This window comes from Perca fluviatilis, chromosome 5, assembly GCF_010015445.1.
Source record: "Perca fluviatilis chromosome 5, GENO_Pfluv_1.0, whole genome shotgun sequence".
Lineage (NCBI taxonomy): Eukaryota > Metazoa > Chordata > Actinopteri > Perciformes > Percidae > Perca > Perca fluviatilis.
In genome coordinates this window covers 19,058,256-19,078,940 of record NC_053116.1, presented here as the reverse complement: position 1 = coordinate 19,078,940, position 20,685 = coordinate 19,058,256, and the positions used below count along the sequence as shown (strand labels likewise).

Genomic DNA, 20,685 nt, shown 5'->3' with positions numbered 1-20,685 from the left:
TGTGACCAAGTCGACGCCGCAGCTGCGCAAGGATGGATTCGACATTCAAGATGGTTGTCTTGCCAGTGAGGATGTTTGCCTGTGATGTTGATGAAATTCTCTGGTCAGATCCGAAGAGATAAAGTCTAGTATTTTTCCATGTATTTCTGTGTATTTTTGTGATTGTAACCTGTACTGGATACCGTATTTTATGTTTGTCTGTTGTTTGCTGAGCTAACAGTGTTATGCACACTAATGTAGTAGCATGAAAACTGTTTTGTTGTGATTCTCCATGTTGTCATGTTGACTGATTTGGGTATATGGAGAGAAATAAATGATATTTTCCTCAGTCTGCAGCATTGGTCTTGTGTAGTGTTTGGTGAACTTATTGTAAATTTGCACTTTCTCTGTGTACTTCAAGTAGAATTGCTTTTTAGGTTTTAGGTTAGAAACAGCAGTGTGTAACTGTAACAGGATTAAGTCATATGGAACGTGTGTGTTTCATATGGTAACAAAATATGTTTTTTATAAATTAGTGTATAGTTTTTGCAAGAGTGTTTCATTTTGCAAAGAATCTGAGGTGTTCTGCTAATTGTGTGTGTGGTTGTGCTAATTGTGTGTAGTGTTTTGAAAAAAAACTGTGTCAAATGACAATGTGAAAGGGGTTGTTTATATAAACCTACAGAGAATAATCACCTGAATCTGTAGCTCCCCTCAGCTTACAGCGCTTTATAGGGTGTTCAGCCCATTGTTTAGCTGTCTGACCCACAACTTTACTGTTTTGGTTCACTCGCATCGCTCAAAAGCTCAAAGCATCCAAGATGATCTTGTTTCAGGGGCTCTTGAATTCTCAGCTACGCCCCTGCTGGGAGGCCTATTCTGTGGCTAACTCACCGCTGGCAGCCGTTGCCTTTGATATGTGAAAATAGTATATTGATGCAGGTACTTATAATGTTGGATGAGCTTATCTATGTTTCTTCTGAGGAGAGGAACCCCCTTTGCCAATTCATTCTGAGTGACGAAGGAGGGGTGTATCATTTAAAAAAAGGTTTTCATCAGTGCGTAAAACACTTTGCGCTTCGTTCCTGGTCAAGGTTTCCAATAAATGCAGTTTTGATCCACAGTCCGCCCTGCGCAGATAGAGAGAAAAAAAAAAAAAAAAAAAAAAAAAAAAAGAGCGCTCCTCCTCCTCCTCCGTCTCTTCCCACCACTCATCCCGAAAAGCCAACGAAAGACGGTCTTCACGTCGGAGTCCTCTTATATCTCCACTCGCATAATGGAAACTGAATTAAAACAGCTGTGGTACGTCCGTCTCCGTTACTTTCCCTCTTTCACCTCAGCAGTAGCGTTTGTCTAATGTGGCTCTCCTCATCGCTCAATAACTTCTTCTGTCCTGGTAATCCCCCAGACACGCTTTCAGAAATAACCAAACCTACATCTTGTAATTAAACTGCTCTGGAAGAAGCTCGTGTTTCTTCGGATGGAGAATTTTCAATCGGTGAGTTGAAGAATCGAAGATAAAGCTGTCGATATCAGCTGTATTTAGTTATCAACCTGTTCGACAAAATGAATCGCTTTTGCTTTTTCCGCGTTGAGGGTAGTGGCCAACTTGTCATCAAGAATTGTCAAAAATGCTTGTTTGGAATCGGGTTACATGCTACTAAATTAAATCGTGAATTTGACCTGAATAATCATCAAATTCTTTCATTAATTTTAAGTAAAATAAATGTGCATATTCTGTTTTGTATCTAGAACTCAACAGGTTTCTAATCTCTTGCTTGTATCTCTCTACAACCTTGTAAATGTGCCTGTTTATACCAAGGAGTTTAAAGGCCTTTATACTGTAGACAATTTTATGATGCCGTTTGCTTTGCTTGCCTTCAGTTTTTTTTTAACTATAACATGCAGTAAGCTGTGGTCCTGCTTCTTAACTGTAACCCAATAGAAGGAATATGAGAAATGTTGTCTTCAAGTAATTATGGGGAAGATGATGCTTATTGGAAATTGCAGTATGTCCCTGTAATCACATTAAAGCATAGGCAACTTTAAAGCGATATAACTAAATATACTTTATATTGTACACTGTAAAGGTTTCTCACCTTAAGAGTGATGTTACATTTGATTTCCATTAAAGATACTTTTTAGGATATGAGTTCTATTGTTCATTTTCGTCTTCATTGTTATGTTCATTCCCTTCATTTACTGGCTCTTTTTTTTACGATCCTTATCCACACATCTGTAACATTAATTTATCTTAAATTCTCATCCCATCTCATTTTTGAATTGCTCATCATTTGCTCTTATTCTTCTGATCAAATCAGCACCCCCTGTCCTTAACCATACAAATTCTCTCATTCTCTAGCCTTTTAGAGGGTGAATGAGCTGATGTCAAGCTGGTTGTGAAGGTGCTGGACTTGTTCCCCCCTGACGCCCCAAGCCGGACACAGCATGGCGGCAGGAGTAGCGGCATGGCTTCCCTTTGCCCGGGCAGCAGCGATCGGCTGGATGCCTGTTGCCAATTTGCCCATGCCAGTGGCTCCCACTGAGAAGAACAAGCGTCAGGATGAGCTTATCATTCTTAATGTCAGTGGACGGCGCTTCGAGACCTGGAGGAACACGCTAGACCGCTTTCCAGACACCCTTCTGGGGAGCTCAGAGAAGGAGTTCTTCTACAACGAGGAGACCAAAGAGTACTTCTTCGATCGGGACCCTGACGTGTTCCGCAACGTGCTCAATTTCTACCGCACAGGCAAGCTCCACTATCCACGCTATGAGTGCATCTCCTCCTATGAGGAGGAGTTGGCTTTCTTTGGCATCATCTCAGAGATCATCGGTGACTGCTGCTACGAAGAATTCAAGGATAGGAAGAGGGAGAATGCAGAGCGTCTAATGGATGACCAGGAGGACAACAAGGACGCTAAGCTGCCCAACATGACTTTTAGGGAGACAATGTGGCGGGCTTTCGAGAACCCCCACACTTCCACCATGGCCCTTGTCTTCTACTACGTCACTGGCTTCTTCATTGCGGTCTCTGTCATCACCAATGTGGTGGAGACGGTGCCTTGCGGCTCGTCACCCAATCAGAAGGAAGTGCCATGTGGTGTACGCTACACCGTGGCCTTTTTCTGCATGGATACGGCCTGTGTCATGATCTTTACCGTGGAGTACCTGATGCGCTTGTTTGCTGCGCCAAGCCGCTACCGCTTCATGAGGTCCGTCATGAGCATCATTGATGTGGTGGCCATCTTGCCCTACTACATCGGCCTGGTGATGACTGACAACGAGGATGTGAGTGGCGCTTTTGTGACACTCCGTGTTTTCCGCGTATTCCGCATCTTTAAGTTCTCCCGTCACTCGCAGGGCCTGCGCATCCTGGGCTACACACTGAAGAGCTGTGCCTCGGAGCTGGGCTTCCTGCTTTTCTCCCTCACTATGGCCATAATTATCTTTGCTACCGTCATGTTCTACGCAGAGAAGGGTTCAAGCTCCAGCAAATTCACCAGCATCCCAGCCTCCTTCTGGTACACCATCGTTACTATGACAACACTCGGGTAAGAGCAGAGCAGACACCGTGTGTGTGTGTGTGTGTGTGTGTGTGTGTGTGTGTGTGTGTGTGTGTGTGTGTGTGTGTGTGTGTGTGTGTGTGTGTGTGTGTGTGTGTGTGTGTGTGTGTGTGTGTGTGTGTAAATGTTTGTCTGCAAATTTGTAAATGTGTATTTGCAGCTGGGTCTGTAATGTGTGAGTACATGTTTGATTATGATTGGACTTCAAATCTGTGTCTGACTGTGTGACCCAAAAACCTAAAACTGCCTCAGAAGTCAGTGCCACCCTTTCCAAGACATCCTTTCCAAACTTCATGCATAATGATAAGAGACTACAGTTTGCACTTTTCAGTAGTCTGTGTTTTAATAACTGACGGTATTCTTCAGGGGGAAAAGTGGCCATCAAGATATTCTCTTCCAGTGATGGCCATGCCACTGCATGCCCTTTATACATCACCGATACGAGGGAGAGAGATTTAGGAGAAAATTGAAGGCCTCTGAAACTATAACATAGAAAACCGAGATTATACCATTACTTTCGTCTGCAACGTGCCCTGTGGTTATCAGAACTGAAACAGTGACTTCACATGAGAGCCCTCCTCCTTCTTCACTCACTTGTTGTGAGTTACTCTAGTTGCTGGCCTTGAAAATGAAGTGCCTCTTGGTACAAAAGCTCTGATGCAGAATATCAATATATATTGTTGTTTGGACAGACCTGCCCCCCACTGTCAAAAAAAATCCTAAAGGAAACACTGTCACTGAATGCCTAATTACCCTGTATCCCAGGTCTGTTGTCATTGTTTGTTTCATCGGCTTTGATTGAGTTTTACAAGATGAACATGAGGAACATGTTGATGTTTTGTCTACCAACCTGTTTTTTCTTCATTTTTATGTCAAAAATAAACATACATCATCAATTTTACACTGCGCGCACACACACACACACACACACACACACACACACACACACACACACACACACACACACACACACACACACACACACAGACTTCTGTGATGCAGCACTATTAGGCCTAATGGTAATGTGTTTCATGAGCGTCCCCTGTTGTGGATGTGAGTCAGACTGAGAGGCTGACAAATTGCAGCATCCTGCTAAATGTCAGAGTCATGGAGGCTCTGAGCTCATTGGTGTGACACAGTTGGCACCCTGTCATTTTGCCCTGCCATTCACAACCTGCCCAGAAGATCTGGTGTTGAGCTGATGTTTGATTCTGGATCGGTTGTTTGGTGTTTGTGGACATATTATTAGGAACTGAATTGTGGAAATTGGCATGGCATTCTCTGCTGTTTTCTGTTAATTTTGTGAACATGCAGCAGTTTGCTTATCTGTCCATGCTAACCTGTAGTCTCTCTGTGAGACCTGCGACGCTAAACCGTTTTCCTGTTTTTACGGAAGAGGAGGGGTTGTGTGCATGTGTAAGTATTTAGTAGTTTGTGTATTAAGAGAAGGGTAGTTGTTTAGCGCGGCCTCATCAACAAAGAAGGGGCCAGAAGTGGGTGTCAGAGTGACTAATGATGTGGTCCACTGCATCTGCTGACTAATGACATTCTGGTCTCTGCTCTTGGATTACATCATAAATACTCACAAAGTAACCATACACACAGACAATATTTTGATTTGTGCATGTATAAACTAACTAAATGAAAAGTATCTTTTTTTGCATTTGTGTGCATGTTAAGACCTTGTATGTGGGTTTTCCTTGAGATGGTGTGAGCATGTTTCACAGCGTCTTCCAGTAAATAAGATTTCAGATGGACAAAGTTTTCCCACTTTTTCATTCACCAACTAACATTGAAATCTGTGGATAGATATCTTGACTGTCTGCCGTGCAACCATTTATACTCATCTGACTAAACAAGATGAAAGCCATTTCCCACAGACAGTGTTTTCCTTGATTTCTTGTCTTCCTGTCTAGGTACCTCAGGGTTAAGTGTTAGACTTTGTTTTCCCTGTGGAGATACTCCTATCATCTGCACTTTGTGTTTGTGTGTGTTTTGATGTTTTTGTGTCCATATGTGCGAATGTGAGATTTTGTGTTTACATGCACACACGTGCTCATTGTCACTATGACACACAGAAAAAAGGGTGCCTTATCTGTGCCACATACATGCTGCCTTGTCCGCTGTGGCTTTTTGAGTGTTTTGTTTATCTGACGATAATCTGGCCTCAGTCAGAATCAATAATCCCCCTTCAACAATGGGCAATGAAATACTAGGTAAATAACTTGAAGTGCAGCTCTCCTCTTTCTTCCTGGAAGTGGATGTTGCTTAAATGACAACAGCATGTCATTGGAGAGGAGATAAAGAAAATTAAGGATGGTGAAAAAGACACAATTGTGGATCTATTCATTGCACCTGACTTTTTAGTTATATTTGCAGCATTTTGGTTCTGGCTTTGGTACAAACGAGAAGTCTAAAATCCTCAAAGGCAGACCCTAGAGGCTGCTCCTTATGACCAACTGGACAAAAAGAGGTTTAACAGCCAAGCAAGTTAGCAAACCACCAACCAACACTGCTGCCCTTTGAGCCCTGTGCTCACTCTATAGTAGAGCTAAAAAGCTTAGCTCAAATCCAGCAAATGAGGGGCAGGCAGGCACACAGTGGTGAGGCTTTAGTTAAATCGCACACATTCAGGCAAAAGGACCTTTGTGGGATTTTGTTCCCTAGGTTATTAAACAAATTGATTTTGACCTTTGAGTGAGCATTTGTCATATTCGGTTGAACCTGTATTGTAAACTGCTGTGTGGCTGGGGAGGAGGCAGAGAGGGTGTTTGTGAGAGAGATGCAGCAACTATTAAACCTCAGCTTTTCATTACAGGTCCATCTAGACTCATGTCTTTATTCACACCGTGAAAGAGAAGGAAGAAAATAATAAAAGGAAATGTCTTAATTGTTCAAGTGTGATCCCAGTTTGGCAGTTAAGTTTGTAATGGTTACTAACAAGACTTTTAGTCTTTTGTTTTTATTACGTTTATTCATCATTATCTGTTTAAATTTTTAGTTTAGCATTAAAGTCTAAAATGTTTTTACAGTTAAATCTCTAAAGGCAATTCAAAAAGCTTTATCTTTACATATATATTTTTTTATCTTTCCCAATGAGTCACAGTCAGTCGAATGTATTCTTTGGAATTACCTAACCTAATTACCTTTTCACAATGACATTATGCTCATTAAAATGCTAATTTAGCACATAGGAGTGTGATACTCTTCTACAGTACCTGCATCTTATCAAACGTTTTCACTGACTGCACCACTTGAGAAATGAATTTTGTCCATATAGGTAATTGGCCGAGCCTCATCTAATTAATAGAAGGAAATACATTGCTTGTTTTTTGTCTATTTACCTATGAATTTCACTTCTTAAAAAGCCTCTGTGCTGATTGTCAATGCCCTGCTCTGGAGCAGCTTACCGCAATACCTCTCTCAGTGTTCTATGATTGTACAGGCCTGGCAAGGGAATCCCCACCATGCCAGAATTGTATTTTTTATTTTTTTTAATGCCAAAATAACGCCAAATATCAATTGTGTTTTCCCTATATTCATTCTGCAGCTGCCCACCGCCATGAACTGCAGCAACGCACTGCTGAGAGTCACTAAATAAGACAACTGTCTGTGGTTTGTTCACATCTAGTCTGGATTGATAATGGTTAATTTACTGGATAGTTCCTGCACTGCCGATAGTTCCGCCGGATGTCCCTCGTTTTCTGCTTTCTTTGTGTTAACTTTAATCTCTGGTCGCTTCGAGGAACCTCTGAGCAACGGTACATGCTGAAAATGGCAAGTTTTTAAGTACATTTGGATCGTGCTACAAGGCAGGCCTTTTGGTTTGTTCAGGGAATGATTGTAAAGATTTACAAAGCATATGTTTACGGCCTTTTTTCTTACTGGCATGTTTTGGGGATTCACTATGGACAAAATACACACGGCGATACACTGGTAAGAGCAATTTTGTAGCTTGCTAGCTACTAAGGGTGTAAGGTTTCCAGAATTCACAGTTCAGTATGTACAACCGTTTTTGGGGTTACGGATCAGAAAAATATAAACATTTAACAGTGGCTCATTGGCCATTATTATAAAACTTGCATTCTAGAATTTCTGTTCCGCGTGTGTGAGTAATAGACGGATTATTTCTCGTATAACAAACTGAACGTCCTGTACCAAACGGTTTTAGACTTTATATTTTTATTTGTTGTCTTTTAGTCAATTTACAAGGCTGTAAACTGTTTAATACTGTAAATAGTATATTACATCTAGATCAGTGCTTTCTTAAAATGCACTCTATCACACATAACAAAACTTATCAGCTGTTCTCTATGCATCTAGTCATCTTTGCAGACTAATTAGGCTGTTCATTTGACGAAGTACTGATGATAGTTGGAGTGTTTGGTTGTGTTGTAGTCATAAGCATAACCAAGCCTGAGTATGATTAGTATCCTTATCAAAGACGAGCTTCTTTTGATCACTGCTCCTCCGAGATCAACGCACTGCTCTCTGTCTCCCAGACAACCACACAAGACCTTTCACGTACACTGTTGGTTGCTGTGGTGCAAGGGTTGTGTGTGCATGTAGAAAATGTATGTGGGGGGTGTCTACACTTTGGATGCATGTGCCTGCTCGTGTTCACTCGTGCCCATAAATGTGTGCATGTGTGTGGCCTTTGTGTGCATGTTATTTCACCCTCTTTCACCGAGCTCTGATTTATAGAGCATTTATTCTGGAGCCAACAGCTTGTGAAAAACGATGGTCAATGCAGATGAGCGAATATAGATTTGAGCAGTAGAGAGAAACGTGGCAGCCATTGTTGGTGCTACTAATTAGACTGGGTGATGAGGGTATGATTCAAAGATAGCACCTAAATGTGATGTCACTGTCCCCTTATCTTAGATTCATGAGAACAGTTAAGGAAGTCATTTGTGTGTGTGGTGATTTAGGTCCAGGTCTGTTCGTAACCTTTTTCTTTTTAAAGGTCAGGATTAGTGGTGAGCTGACCTGCACTTTAATCAATTTAGACTTATTTGGAGTTTGCATAATGACATGAGTGCATGACACAAATACAGTACACTGCAGTGTGAATGATTTTTGGCTCTGTGTCATGGCTACTATAAATGCAACATGTAAGAAATGTGAGATGAGAGCATTCAGCTTCCTGTTTGAACTACTTTTACAGTCGCAGCACCAGACGCTATTATCCGTGGAGACTTACAGTACTCCGTATTCATAAGTGAGACAACACCATCACTGCAAGTTAAGGCAGACAGTGATTAGCTGACCAGTGCTTGAGAGGTAATAAAGAGTGTAACAATGTGTGCGAACTGACCAGCTTAACTCAGCATAGATTTAAGTTTAATAAGCACATAGCAGCCAGTTATGCTTCTTTACTGTTAAATAATTTTCTGTCTGTAGAAAATACACAAGAACAAACTGTTGCTGTATATTTGGGAACCAACTTAGAGCAGCAAAACCTTCTTTACACAGTATGTAAAACAAAGCATTGAGCAGGTAATTCCCTCTAGCTCTCCATTTATTATCTGGATGTCCTGTCTAGATAAGAACAAAACACAAATGTATATAAATGCAAAGGCCTGTGGATTAGATGTCATGTCCAGATACAGATCACATGTTAATATCAGGTGGAAAGGAGGCCTAGATCACACCAAGCAACAAAGATGCAATTTAAAAACACCCTTTTTAGAGCAGAGGTCATATCAGGAAAATGTTTCATTACGTTTCATTAATTGTCAAATTATATACTGGAGCCTACTGTATATCAAAGAACCTCATGGACAGAAAGCGATGGCTCAAAGATTTCACTTCCTGACAATATTGCCCAGAGGTAGTGTCATTTTCTCAGCTATTTTTTGATTTAGTCTTAGTCCTAAATAGGGTTGGGTTGTAGGGATTTAACGGTATGAAAATTTAACCTCACGGTTATAGTGACCAAAATTATCAGTTTTCGGTATTATCGCTGTATTTTTAAAAGTGTGTTCAATATGTTCAGAAAGCACTGATAGGTCTACACAAGCTGAAACCGTTTCAAAAAGTGTAACAGTGTTTATTATATTACAAAAATATAGGCAATAGGCTTGTAAAAACTATTGAATTATTGGCTACTGAAACACTGGCCCGCTGTATTATTTACAACTCGAACATGAAGTTAACTATGAAGTTGTATTTGACGTTACATTTCAAGTTGCGGTTCTGAAATATAAGCAAATAATAATGCACATTAATAAGCATCTGACTTACTATGAACATTATTTACCAAAACTAAATGTTATTTATAGCCACCAGCATATAACAAGAAACAATACTAAGAATTACATTCATTCCTCTGTAATAATTAACAGAATGTAACCTATTGCTCAGGAACACAAACTGAGAATAACAGAGAATTACAGCACACACATCCATAACAGAGCGTAGTGTAATACACCTTTACAGTTTTTCTTGATTGCTTTGACCTTAAGGAAACTGGGATCCACTCGGTTTTCATCATCACTGTCTCAGCAGAGCTGAAGACACCTTTTGCAAATGTGTTAACCCTTTCTTATTGGATTGACACATGTTCCCCACCCTTTTGCAGAACAGTTAACACGGATGTCATTCAAGCAGTCCAAACTCCGTTGTTTTAGCTATGGTAACCAAACAGAAACCATCTTTTCCTAACTATTAGAAACTACCTACATCAGTATGAAATCACTGAAGCACCTGTTTGACACTCCTTCACACAAATCTTCAATTAGCAATCAGTCTGCAGGGTTAGGCCATGTGGCCACATAGATCACTCTGCAGGGTTAGACCATGTGGCCCCATAGATCAGTCTGCAGGGTTAGACCATGTGGCCCCATAGATCAGTCTGCAGGGTTAGACCATGTGGCCCCATCGTCAAGACAGAAGAGACTGAGTATCAATAGTGGCTATTTCTTATACTCTACAGTAATAGATGTTTATACTTTACTGTAATAGATTTTATTTTGGTTTACATGTATTTTGTGTAATATTTACAGTATTTCAGTTTTCAGCCACAGTTTGAAAATAAGAATCAATGGAATCAATAAAATTTGCATCAAAGCATTTCTGATTCTGGATCCAATTTTTTGCAAGAAGGCAAATTTGACAACAAATGGCACTGGCATGAAAGCTTCGTACAGTAATAGACTACAGTGACAAGCAATGGTGCACTGATTTGCACTGAGTGCTGTATTTTCTATTTTGTTGTCCACTGTGTAATGGATGATTGGAAGAGCTCATACACTTGTTTGCAAGTTGTTTTGTTTGAAGGCAAAATTTGCTTTTGTTGCATATTTTAAATGTTTTGGCACGGTTAGAGCCTTTTGTAAACAAAATGTGTAATTTTGACCTTGAGTGCCACTGTTTCGGCCTGTGTGTTAACTGTTTTGAAAATGTGGAGTTTGAGTTGACTGCTGCATCAAAGCAATCAAGAAAAACTGTAATAGCTAAGCACGTGGCTCCACAGCGCTAGTCTGTTTACTGGCGATTGCAGGTTGCTAGCAAATTGCCCTAACACAACCTGAATATCAACATGTGGCTGCACAAGATATATTAAACAATCTGCACATCTATCAGTTATTCAATAACAAACACAGCAACAGCAATATTATCAAGGCGATAATCTCTATCTATCTATCTATCTATCTATCTATCTATCTATCTATCTATCTATCTATCTATCTATCTATCTATCTATCTACTATCTATCTATCTATCTATCTATCTATCTATAAATAAATGTCACGTCATAACACAGGCTAAACTTCATCGTAGCAGAACACTTATTGAAATATGAATACACATAGCTTTAACGTTTACACAGATAACGAGGCAGTAAAACCCATTGCAGTTTAGCAAGCTACATAATAGTTTTACTTTCTGGGCTACACACATGACTTCAACAAGTCCGAAAACGGGAAAGGAATGATAAAGAAAAAAGTCTGCAGCTGCTGCGTCCTGTCCCCTTCTCCTGTCTGAGCGTAGTGCGCCTGCGTGGCAACTTCAGGAGACTCTGATGAAGCTGGGAAGGATTAAACACAGGGTTTCCACACCGTGGTATTCCACCTTGATAATAATGATATTTTAAATGAAAACGGTAATTGTTATTGTCAACATTTTTACCGTGGTTTACCATTACACCGGTAATTGTTACATCCCTAGTACCGACACCCGGTGCTAATATGGCACCGTTGCCTTAACAACCGGTATCTACCGGACTGAATAGTACCGCGGATTTCGGTGTATCACTTCGGTGCTACTGAAATGCCAGCGCTGCCCTCTGATGCTCCGAAACGGACATTAGAATCCACAAAAGCATCGCTGCATGTGACGATAGTTAACATAATACTCTTGGCAGCAGGTAACGTTAGCCTACCGTTAGCTAGCAGATGGATAAAACACATGCTGGCAACTGACGTTAAATGGTGTGAATGTTTTTCACTGTAGAGGATTCCAACACCGAGACGTAACAGTCTGCAGCTGCCGTTGTCGGAAAAACAACACAGACGGTGCATTCACTTGAAACTCGCCTCGCCAGCCTCGTGGTGCATTCAAAGTTATTGTAAAATACCCCTTTTCCATCTAGTGGTTGTTTTTATCGTTTACCAGCAATTTACTGGTGAAATAAGTTATTATTACATTTTTAATAAATCATTTAATTTTGACTATATGGCCTTAGCAATAAACAAGCTAAAATGTCGCCAACTGTCGTTTTGTGCTCCTTTTTTTCTTTTTTAAATATGTTATTTATTTTTTTATAGGGCTTTTCCCTTTTATTTGTAGTAGAGACTGTGGATAGACATGGAAACGATGGGGCGAACGCTCTTACTGGGTGACCTAGAGGCCGCCCCAAATATTATATTATTTATATATTATATTTTAATATTTTAAAATCTTTTTAAAAGTATCGGTTCAGGCACTGTTTAGACACAGGCACCGTTTTAAAAGTATCGTTTTAGCACCGGTATTGGTGAAAAAAACAAACAATACCCAACCGTAGTCCTAAGTCCAATGGCCCTTGTTAGTTTTTTTTAGCCAACCTCTCCCTGTTTTATTTTAGTCAAGTTTTAGTTGATTCAAAGTCTGAGCATTTCAGTTTTATATTAGTCACAGAAAACTAACTATTTTAGTTTATTTTAATGAAATGAAAACTGTTGTATTTTAGTCAATCTATTCTAGCCAAATCTAATAATCTTGTCATTTAGTCAAACTTATTTTTTGTAAGATTTTATCTTATCATTATCTGATGAAAAACACTGGTTAAATTATTAAGAATGCATATTTGCAGAAAGTGTCTGGTCTAGTGGTCTGATGGTATCAGTTTAATGACATGGAACATGTTCTAATTTGCATATTTATTTTGAAACATGATTCAACAACTGGCCTGGGGCCCAATTTTCTCTTTAAAACTATTATAAAACAATGAGAGCTGTACCTCAATTTCTTTGTGGTGAGCCTCAATGCGTCTCTTCAGCTTTGTGGTATTCTTACCAGCTTTTTTATGGCCACATTGCTTTTTTTCTTTTAGTTTTTTTTCTCAGAAATTGGGCCTGTTACTTTCTCCCAAGCCCTGTTGTTGTCATTTTTAACTTTAACCTATCTAAGTAAGTTAGTCCAAATCCCTTTCACTGTGTTTATTGTGTAGTCCTGATATGGTGCGTACAGCACAGGAAATAGAACTGCTCCATTGGAGAGAAAAAAGTCTCCTCTTTTTCTGCGGACGGCACGCTGCGGATGGTGCGCATGGTCGCAGCAAACCGTCTGGTCTTTCATACTGATTGCGGTCAGAGCGGCTCAAAGAGCGGACTTATTCTCTCCTGTAGCCAATCATTGCAACGCGGTGTATACGAGCACGTCGGCATTGTTACAAAATCTTGGAGGTATGCGGCTTGGCGATCAGACCCTCCGCAGCCAGCCATGCCGTGTTTGCGTCATATTCCGCAATGCACCGACCGAGCTGAACGCAAAAAGCATGAAACAGCGTTTAGACACAAAAAAAGGTTGTTGACGAACATATTTAGTAATAGTGGCTTTCTCTGTGGTCTGTAGGCTTGCACCGTCTTGTGTTTTTGTATTTCACCAGGGCTTTTCTTCTTTTTCTTTTCTGGCAAACAGCCAATAAAAGCTATGGTACAAAAGGCATTTGGAAACTGTAAATAACAGTTAAGAGACTGGAAAGGCTTTGTAACTTAATTTTAATATACCAGGACTTGTCATGAATTATGGATGAATTACTTCTCCACCCTGACAGTGCTGGGTGGAAGCCAACATTACAGAACAGAAATCCAAATTCATAATAAATCGTGGACTTAAGAGTTTATCCACTTTTTTGCTTTGGAGAATAAAAGCCACATTTGCATTTAATATCCCTCACTTGCTGTAAAGTGAAATCAGAGGGAGTGTTAGTGAAGCTTCAACATGTTTTTTATAAAACACTGACCTCCAGCTGAACTCAGTAATTCTTTATGATGGCGATACGTTAATACACATAAGCACAAAAGCATCTCTGAAAAAGTGAATCTCAACTTTGACCTCCCAGCTGTTACTTTCCCTCATTTTGTCTTTCCTCACCCTCCCTCTCCTCTACTTCAATCTTCCTTCCAGAGAGGGCCCACTGACCCCTAGTCCCCTCTTCCACCACTACTAAAGAAAAAGCAACAGAAAAGCGGTCACACAATAGAAACAGTCTATGTTCACCCTCTTACCTTAATGTCTTCTTGACAGTCTGAAATTTGGTGCAGACATTTTTTTTGTCTTCAGATGGTAAATCCTATGACTGGATTACCAATAAGCAAGCAATTAAATTAAATTTTATTTATAGTATCAAATCATAACAGAGTTATCTAAAGACACTTTACAGATAGAGTAGGTCTAGACCACACTCTATAAATTCCAAAACCCCAACAATTACAGTAATTCCCTCAAGAGCAAGCATTAGCAGTGGCTGTTGCGACAGTGGTGAGGAAAAACTCCCTTTAGGAAGAAACCTCGGCAGACCCAGACTCTTGATAGGCGGTGTCTGACGGGGCTGGTTGGGGGTGTGATGAACAGTGGCAAATAATAGTCACATTAAAGATAATGTAACAGTGACTTCGAAGGTAGTCGTGGAACTTCATGTCATAGCAGGGCACATCGTGTCATACTGAGTAGTGCAGTCTCCAATACCGGATCCTGCAGCAGGACGCAGCAGGACGCAGAAAGCTCTGCGATTCCCTGCAATGCCCGGCCGCATTGTCAAAATACATAAGGACGCGCAATACGGACAAATCTTTAATCCCATTACTCATGACTGTCATTTTATATATATATATATATATATATATATATATATATATATATATATATATATATATATATATATATATATATATATATATATATATATATAAATATATATATATATATATATATATATATATATATATATTTATATATATATATATATATATATATATATATATATATATGTATATATATATCTATCATGCATACATACATACATACATACATACATACATACATACATACAGTGGGGCAAAAAAGTATTTAGTCAGCCACCAATTGTGCAAGTTCTCCCACTTAAAAAGATGAGAGAGGACTGTAATTTTCATCATAGGTACATTTCAACTATGAGAGACAAAATGAGAAAAAAAAATCCAGAAAATCACATTGTAGGATTTTTAATGAATTTCTTTGCAAATTATGATGGAAAATAAGTATTTGGTCAATAACAAAAGTTCATCTCAATACTTTGTTATATACCCTTTGTTGGCAATGACAGAGGTCAAACGTTTTCTGTAAGTCTTCACCAGGTTTTCACACACTGTTGCTGGTATTTTGGCCCATTCCTCCATGCAGATCTCCTCTAGAGCAGTGATGTTTTGGGGCTGTCGCTGGGCAACACGGACTTTCAACTCCCTCCAAAGATTTTCTATGGGGTTGAGATCTGGAGACTGGCTAGGTCACTCTAGGACCTTGAAATGCTTCTTACGAAGCCACTCCTTCGTTGCCCGGGCAGTGTGTTTGGGATCATTGTCATGCTGAAAGACCCAGCCACGTTTCATCTTCAATGCTCGTTTTCACTCAAAATCTCATGATATATGGCCCCATTCATTCTTTCCTTTACACGGATCAGTCGTCCTGGTCCCTTTGCAGAAAAACAGCCCCAAAGCATGATGTTTCCACCTCCATGCTTCACAGTAGGTATGGTATTCTTTGGCTGCAACTCAGCATTCTTTCTCCTCCAAACACGACGAGTTGAGTTTTTACCAAAAGGTTCTATTTTGGTTTCATCTGACATTCTCCCAATCCTCTTCTGGATCATCCAAATGCTCTCTAGCAAACTTCAGACGGGCCTGGATATGTACTGGCTTAAGCAGGGGGACACGGCTGGCACTGCAGGATTTGAGTCCCTGGCGGCGTAGTGTTACTGATGGTAGCCTTTGTTACTTTGGTCCCAGCTCTTTGCAGGTCATTCACTAGGTCCCCCCTTGTGGTTCTGGGATTTTTGCTCACCGTTCTTGTGATCATTTTGACCCCACGGGGTGAGATCTTGCGTGGAGCCCCAGATTGAGGGAGATTATCAGTGGTCTGTATGTCTTCCATTTTCTAATAATTGCTCCCACAGTTGATTTCTTCACACCAAGCTGCTTAACTATTGCAGATTCAGTCTTCCCAGCCTGGTGCAGGTCTACAATTTTGTTTCTGGTGTCCTTTGACAGCTCTTTGGTCTTGGCCATAGTGGAGTTTGGAGTGTGACTGTTTGAGGTTGTGGACAGGTGTCTTTTATACTGATAACAAGTTCAAACAGGTGCCATTAATACAGGTAACGAGTGGAGGACAGAGGAGCCTCTTAAAGAAGAAGTTACAGGTCTGTGAGAGCCAGAAATCTTGCTTGTTTGTAGGTGACCAAATACCTATTTATTGAGGAATTTACCAATTAATTCATTAAAAATCCTACAATGTGATTTTCTGGATTTTTTTTCTCATTTTGTCTCTCATAGTTGAAGTGTACCTATGATGAAAATCACAGGCCTCTCTCATCTTTTTAAGTGGGAGAACTTGCACAATTGGTGGCTGACTAAATACTTTTTTACCCCACTATATATATATATATATATATATATATAAATGCCATAATTTAAATTTTTTGAAAATACCGTTGAGAAACAAAAACAAATCGAATGATTCAGTCTCATTTTTAGTTATAACACTGAAATATGTTAAAGAAATTATATCACTAACACTTCTATTTAACATATATGACAATATTTTGATACCCAAATCCCAACCCATATTGAATATTGTAACACAATATTGATATTCTTGCTCTAACACGTATGCCAGAAGCATTCAGCTCAAAACACAGCTACTGCAGAGTTAAGTCTAAGATGTTTTATTTTGCCACACTAGTAGTATGGATCTAAGAATACCATAGTTTTCTTCTTTCATCCATCTATGTTGATGAATGATACATTACAAACTAACAGGGCTGCATGGAGACTTGTATTTTTCTTTCTCTTTGACTTTTCCTCTATGATTCACTACCTCTAACCCTTTCAACTTTCTTTTTTTATTTTCTTCTGAGCTTATACAGTATGTGTCCTGAGACTGTGTGTGTGGATGCCTGTTTGCATGCCTGTGTTAATGTAATGTTGAATGTATTTGGTGTGTTACTGTGAAGGCATATGTTTACATATTTACCATAATGGTTCGAATATAAGTCCCCCCTTTTTTCAAGACTCACTTTTGGAAAAAATACTTTATAAAAGCCAACTATTGTTTTCATAAAGGAAATAATTGTATTTGAAAATAATTCTAAAAAAAACACATTGAATAAAACAAGGTAGTCTGTTGTTTTTAACATATTTTAAATAAAATAATATTTTCAATATCTTTTTAGCTGAAAGTGTCCCATTTAAATTAATGGCATATATTTCCAAGGCCTTCAGCTGAATGACTGCTCTGGTAATCGGCATCCCATTATTACGTTTTTCTGTCACGTAATCACACACTCTCCTGTCAATCTCTTTGAAGCTGCTGCTTTGAAGACCACAGTAAAATTTACTCTGGCTGTTTGCATTTTAAGACGGTGTAACATCTCCATGACAACGCCTTGTTGCCTACTTACGTTCTTCTTCCGACTTCCAGGCTTTTTGTAGCTGGATATATCATTTGTTTCGTCTATGTATGGATGTGGATAACATTAGTGATATTGAGATGCTTGCTACAGTTACACTTCTAGTGATGAATCGGCGAAAACATGTTTTATTTCTCTGAGTCACAGCTTTGTTCTAACGCAGCTGGGGTCTCTCCCTCTTCAGTCACTCTAACTCATAGCACAATTTGAAATGGGTATGTAACCTGTTTGGTGGTGTTTGCTGTTGAATGCTCTAAAGTAAGAGCTAACTAAGTATATAAAAATGACACAAGCCCAAAGACTAGACAGTAGGGCTGCACGATATTGGAAAAAACTTACATTGCAAAAAGAAATTCCCCTGCGATATTTATTGCGACATATAATAAAAACACTAATTTTTACAAGATGACATAAATAGCTCTATTTGGAAATAATACATTATTCTTGACTTCTGGGGGGATTTTGTAGGGGAGTGCATCTGCATAGAAAATTTAAATTAAAAAAGGGAACTTTTCTTATGTGAACCATTCTTTGTTGAACTTTAATACTTTAAAACACCAAGGCAAGTAAGCACTGTGACTACTCTTCTGAAGTGATTTTGGAGAGGGGAAAGTAGGTAGTTAAATACACTGGTTGACTTAAGCTGCTTACACACCAACCAGACGGCCAGCCGTCGGCAGAAAAGGCAGTTGGTCAAAAAAATGCATCAGAACACACCGAAGAGACGAGACGTAATACGTCTCCATAACAGCAGGCGGCGCTAATCTGTATTGTTGCCCAAAAAATGAAAACCGGCAGCTGATTGGACGAACGCGTCACATGGGTCTGTTTTCTCCGGAAATTCAAAGACGGACTGTCATGGCGGCTTGTTCAGAATACGATCTCATATTGTACTAAAATAGTTCACCGAAACGTGTTTCTGAAAACATTTTAAGCGAGAAATAGGCCATAGAGTTGCTGAATCTGTCTTCATTTTCAGCTCAACAAAGTTGACTGTGCATGCAGAGCCTACGAACCGTAACGTTAGTTGGGACAGACCCCTTGATTCTTAAAGCTAACTATATTAGCTTTTGCCTGGCTGGTAGCAGCTTTCTGGCAATTCTGCTGTGTCTAGGAGCCGCCGTGATAATGTTGCTTTAGTCAGGTGATTTATTTCGTCTTTGTAACGAACGTAAAACACGGACTACTGTAGGTTCACTAGCAATGGAAAAGCATCTGCATCACTGCGTCTTCGGCAGCTGCCGCTTACAGTACTTTTCTACACACAGGAGAGCCTCACTTCTCATAACAAACCCCATCAGACTAACATTACATCGCACGTTGCCCACATGGTCACCTGTCATAAGGGAAAGGGTCGGCCGGTAACAATCGTGTAAAAGGAGAATGGTGAAAGTTTTCTTTTCTATCAAGCAGCAAAAAAGTTGTACTGTTAACATACGATGTTACTATTGCACATGCGCACATCGCGATGTAGATGATGAAACAAAATATTGTGCAGCCCTACTAGACCGAGTCAAATTTAGACTAAAACTATACATTTTATCAGCATCAGTTGTTTGAATCAAGAAGTCATTTTTTTTATAGATTATTCTTCTGTAATTGCGATTTTGACAGTATTTAATTCCATTTCAATCAGGAGAGACTTTGTTGCAAATATGTAAAGGTTTATTTGTACATATGCATAATATGAAATGTACAGAGTCTTTGGAAATTAGACTCCATCATTATAAAAATAATTTTATATGGGGTAGGGAAGCCATGAGTAAGGCATATCCCCCATGATGGAGTCTAGACGCTGGTGGTGGTGGTGAAGGAGCCCAAAGACCGGACCGAAGGAGCCGACGGGAGCGGCCTGCAGGAGGAGGACCCAGGGTGACGTGGGTGACGATGACTGGAGGTGGAAGGGGAGGAGGAGGGTTGTACGCTTTGCCTGAAATGACAACTGACAGCAGCAGAGAGAAGAACAGAATTAAAGCAGGGGTGCCATGCTGTAATTTGCTTGTGGAATTCATTGCCAATTCTGGTTGGTTTAACTGAAAAGTGAACCCCTCGAAACAGCTGATCAGTTTTAGGAAGAGAGAGAGGTGGATGAAGTTTAGAAGTCCTGAAAGAATTTACGCTGAGCTTAATTTTTTATATTGTCAACAGGTTACCAGTTTTGAATGATGAATTATAGATTGATATTAGTCATATTTGGTTGGATAGCAGTGCTATAACATTTATCTTCCCTTGATTACAATCAGTGTTGGGAGTAACGGCGTTTAAGTATAACGGCGTTACTAACGGCGTTATTTTTTCAGTAACGGAGTAATCTAATTAATTACTTTTCCCATCGTTGCAACGCCGTTATCGTTACTGAGAATGTAAAGTGGCGCGTTACTTTGTCTGCACACCAGCTGCCTGGAGAGAGAAGGGGTGGGGATGATGCGATGATGATTGGCTGGGTGGGCGGATGCCCTGCTCACGCTGTCTCACTGCCATAGACCGTATGCTCACTGCACGCTCTGACTACAACTAAACACAAGACCGCGACAATGGCAACGAGCCAGGGAAATTCAAAGGTATCGTTCTCGGACTGGAAGTACTGGCACTACTTCTTGCTCATTGAAATTAAAGGCAAAAATGTTCATGTAACATGCACGCCATGCCCAGGAAAAAAGACTTTATCCACGTCTGCCTCAAGCAACTTGAATCTTATGAAGCACCTCACGTCAACACATGCTAACACGGCACTTGTTGATTTCTCACAATAATTATCAACAATGACTTAACAAGGTGGGAAACAGATAATTAGAACAGGCCTGAGGGCTACTCATGTGGTCCTTGGGGACTACCTGGTGCCCACGGGCACCGTGTTGGTGACCCCTGCCATAGACCGTAAGCTGCTAACCCAACCCCAAGCCCAAATGCAGCTAGCGTGAGCTCCAGCGAAGGAGACAGAGCCACTCTGTTCTCTTAATACATCCATGGTTAAAACAAGCAACGCTTGATTTT

General features: G+C 40.0%; 1 protein-coding gene across 4 annotated transcripts in view; it reads left to right on the top strand.

The window, feature by feature from the left end:
• Window positions 1-1,159: 1,159 nt before the first annotated feature.
• The window catches only part of kcnd3 (potassium voltage-gated channel, Shal-related subfamily, member 3), a 131,814-nt gene continuing 112,288 nt past the window's right edge, over window positions 1,160-20,685 (top strand). For 2 of the 4 annotated variants that reach the window (XM_039800736.1, XM_039800733.1), the window contains exons 1-3: window positions 1,160-1,281; window positions 1,388-1,477; window positions 2,342-3,530. In XM_039800736.1, coding sequence (XP_039656670.1) covers window positions 2,428-3,530 — 1,103 coding nt within the window. In that variant the 5' untranslated portion in view covers window positions 1,160-1,281; window positions 1,388-1,477; window positions 2,342-2,427. Of the gene's footprint in view, window positions 1,282-1,380; window positions 1,478-2,341; window positions 3,531-20,685 lie in introns of those variants that run through there. The other 2 variants (XM_039800735.1, XM_039800734.1) reach the window with 2 other exon arrangements.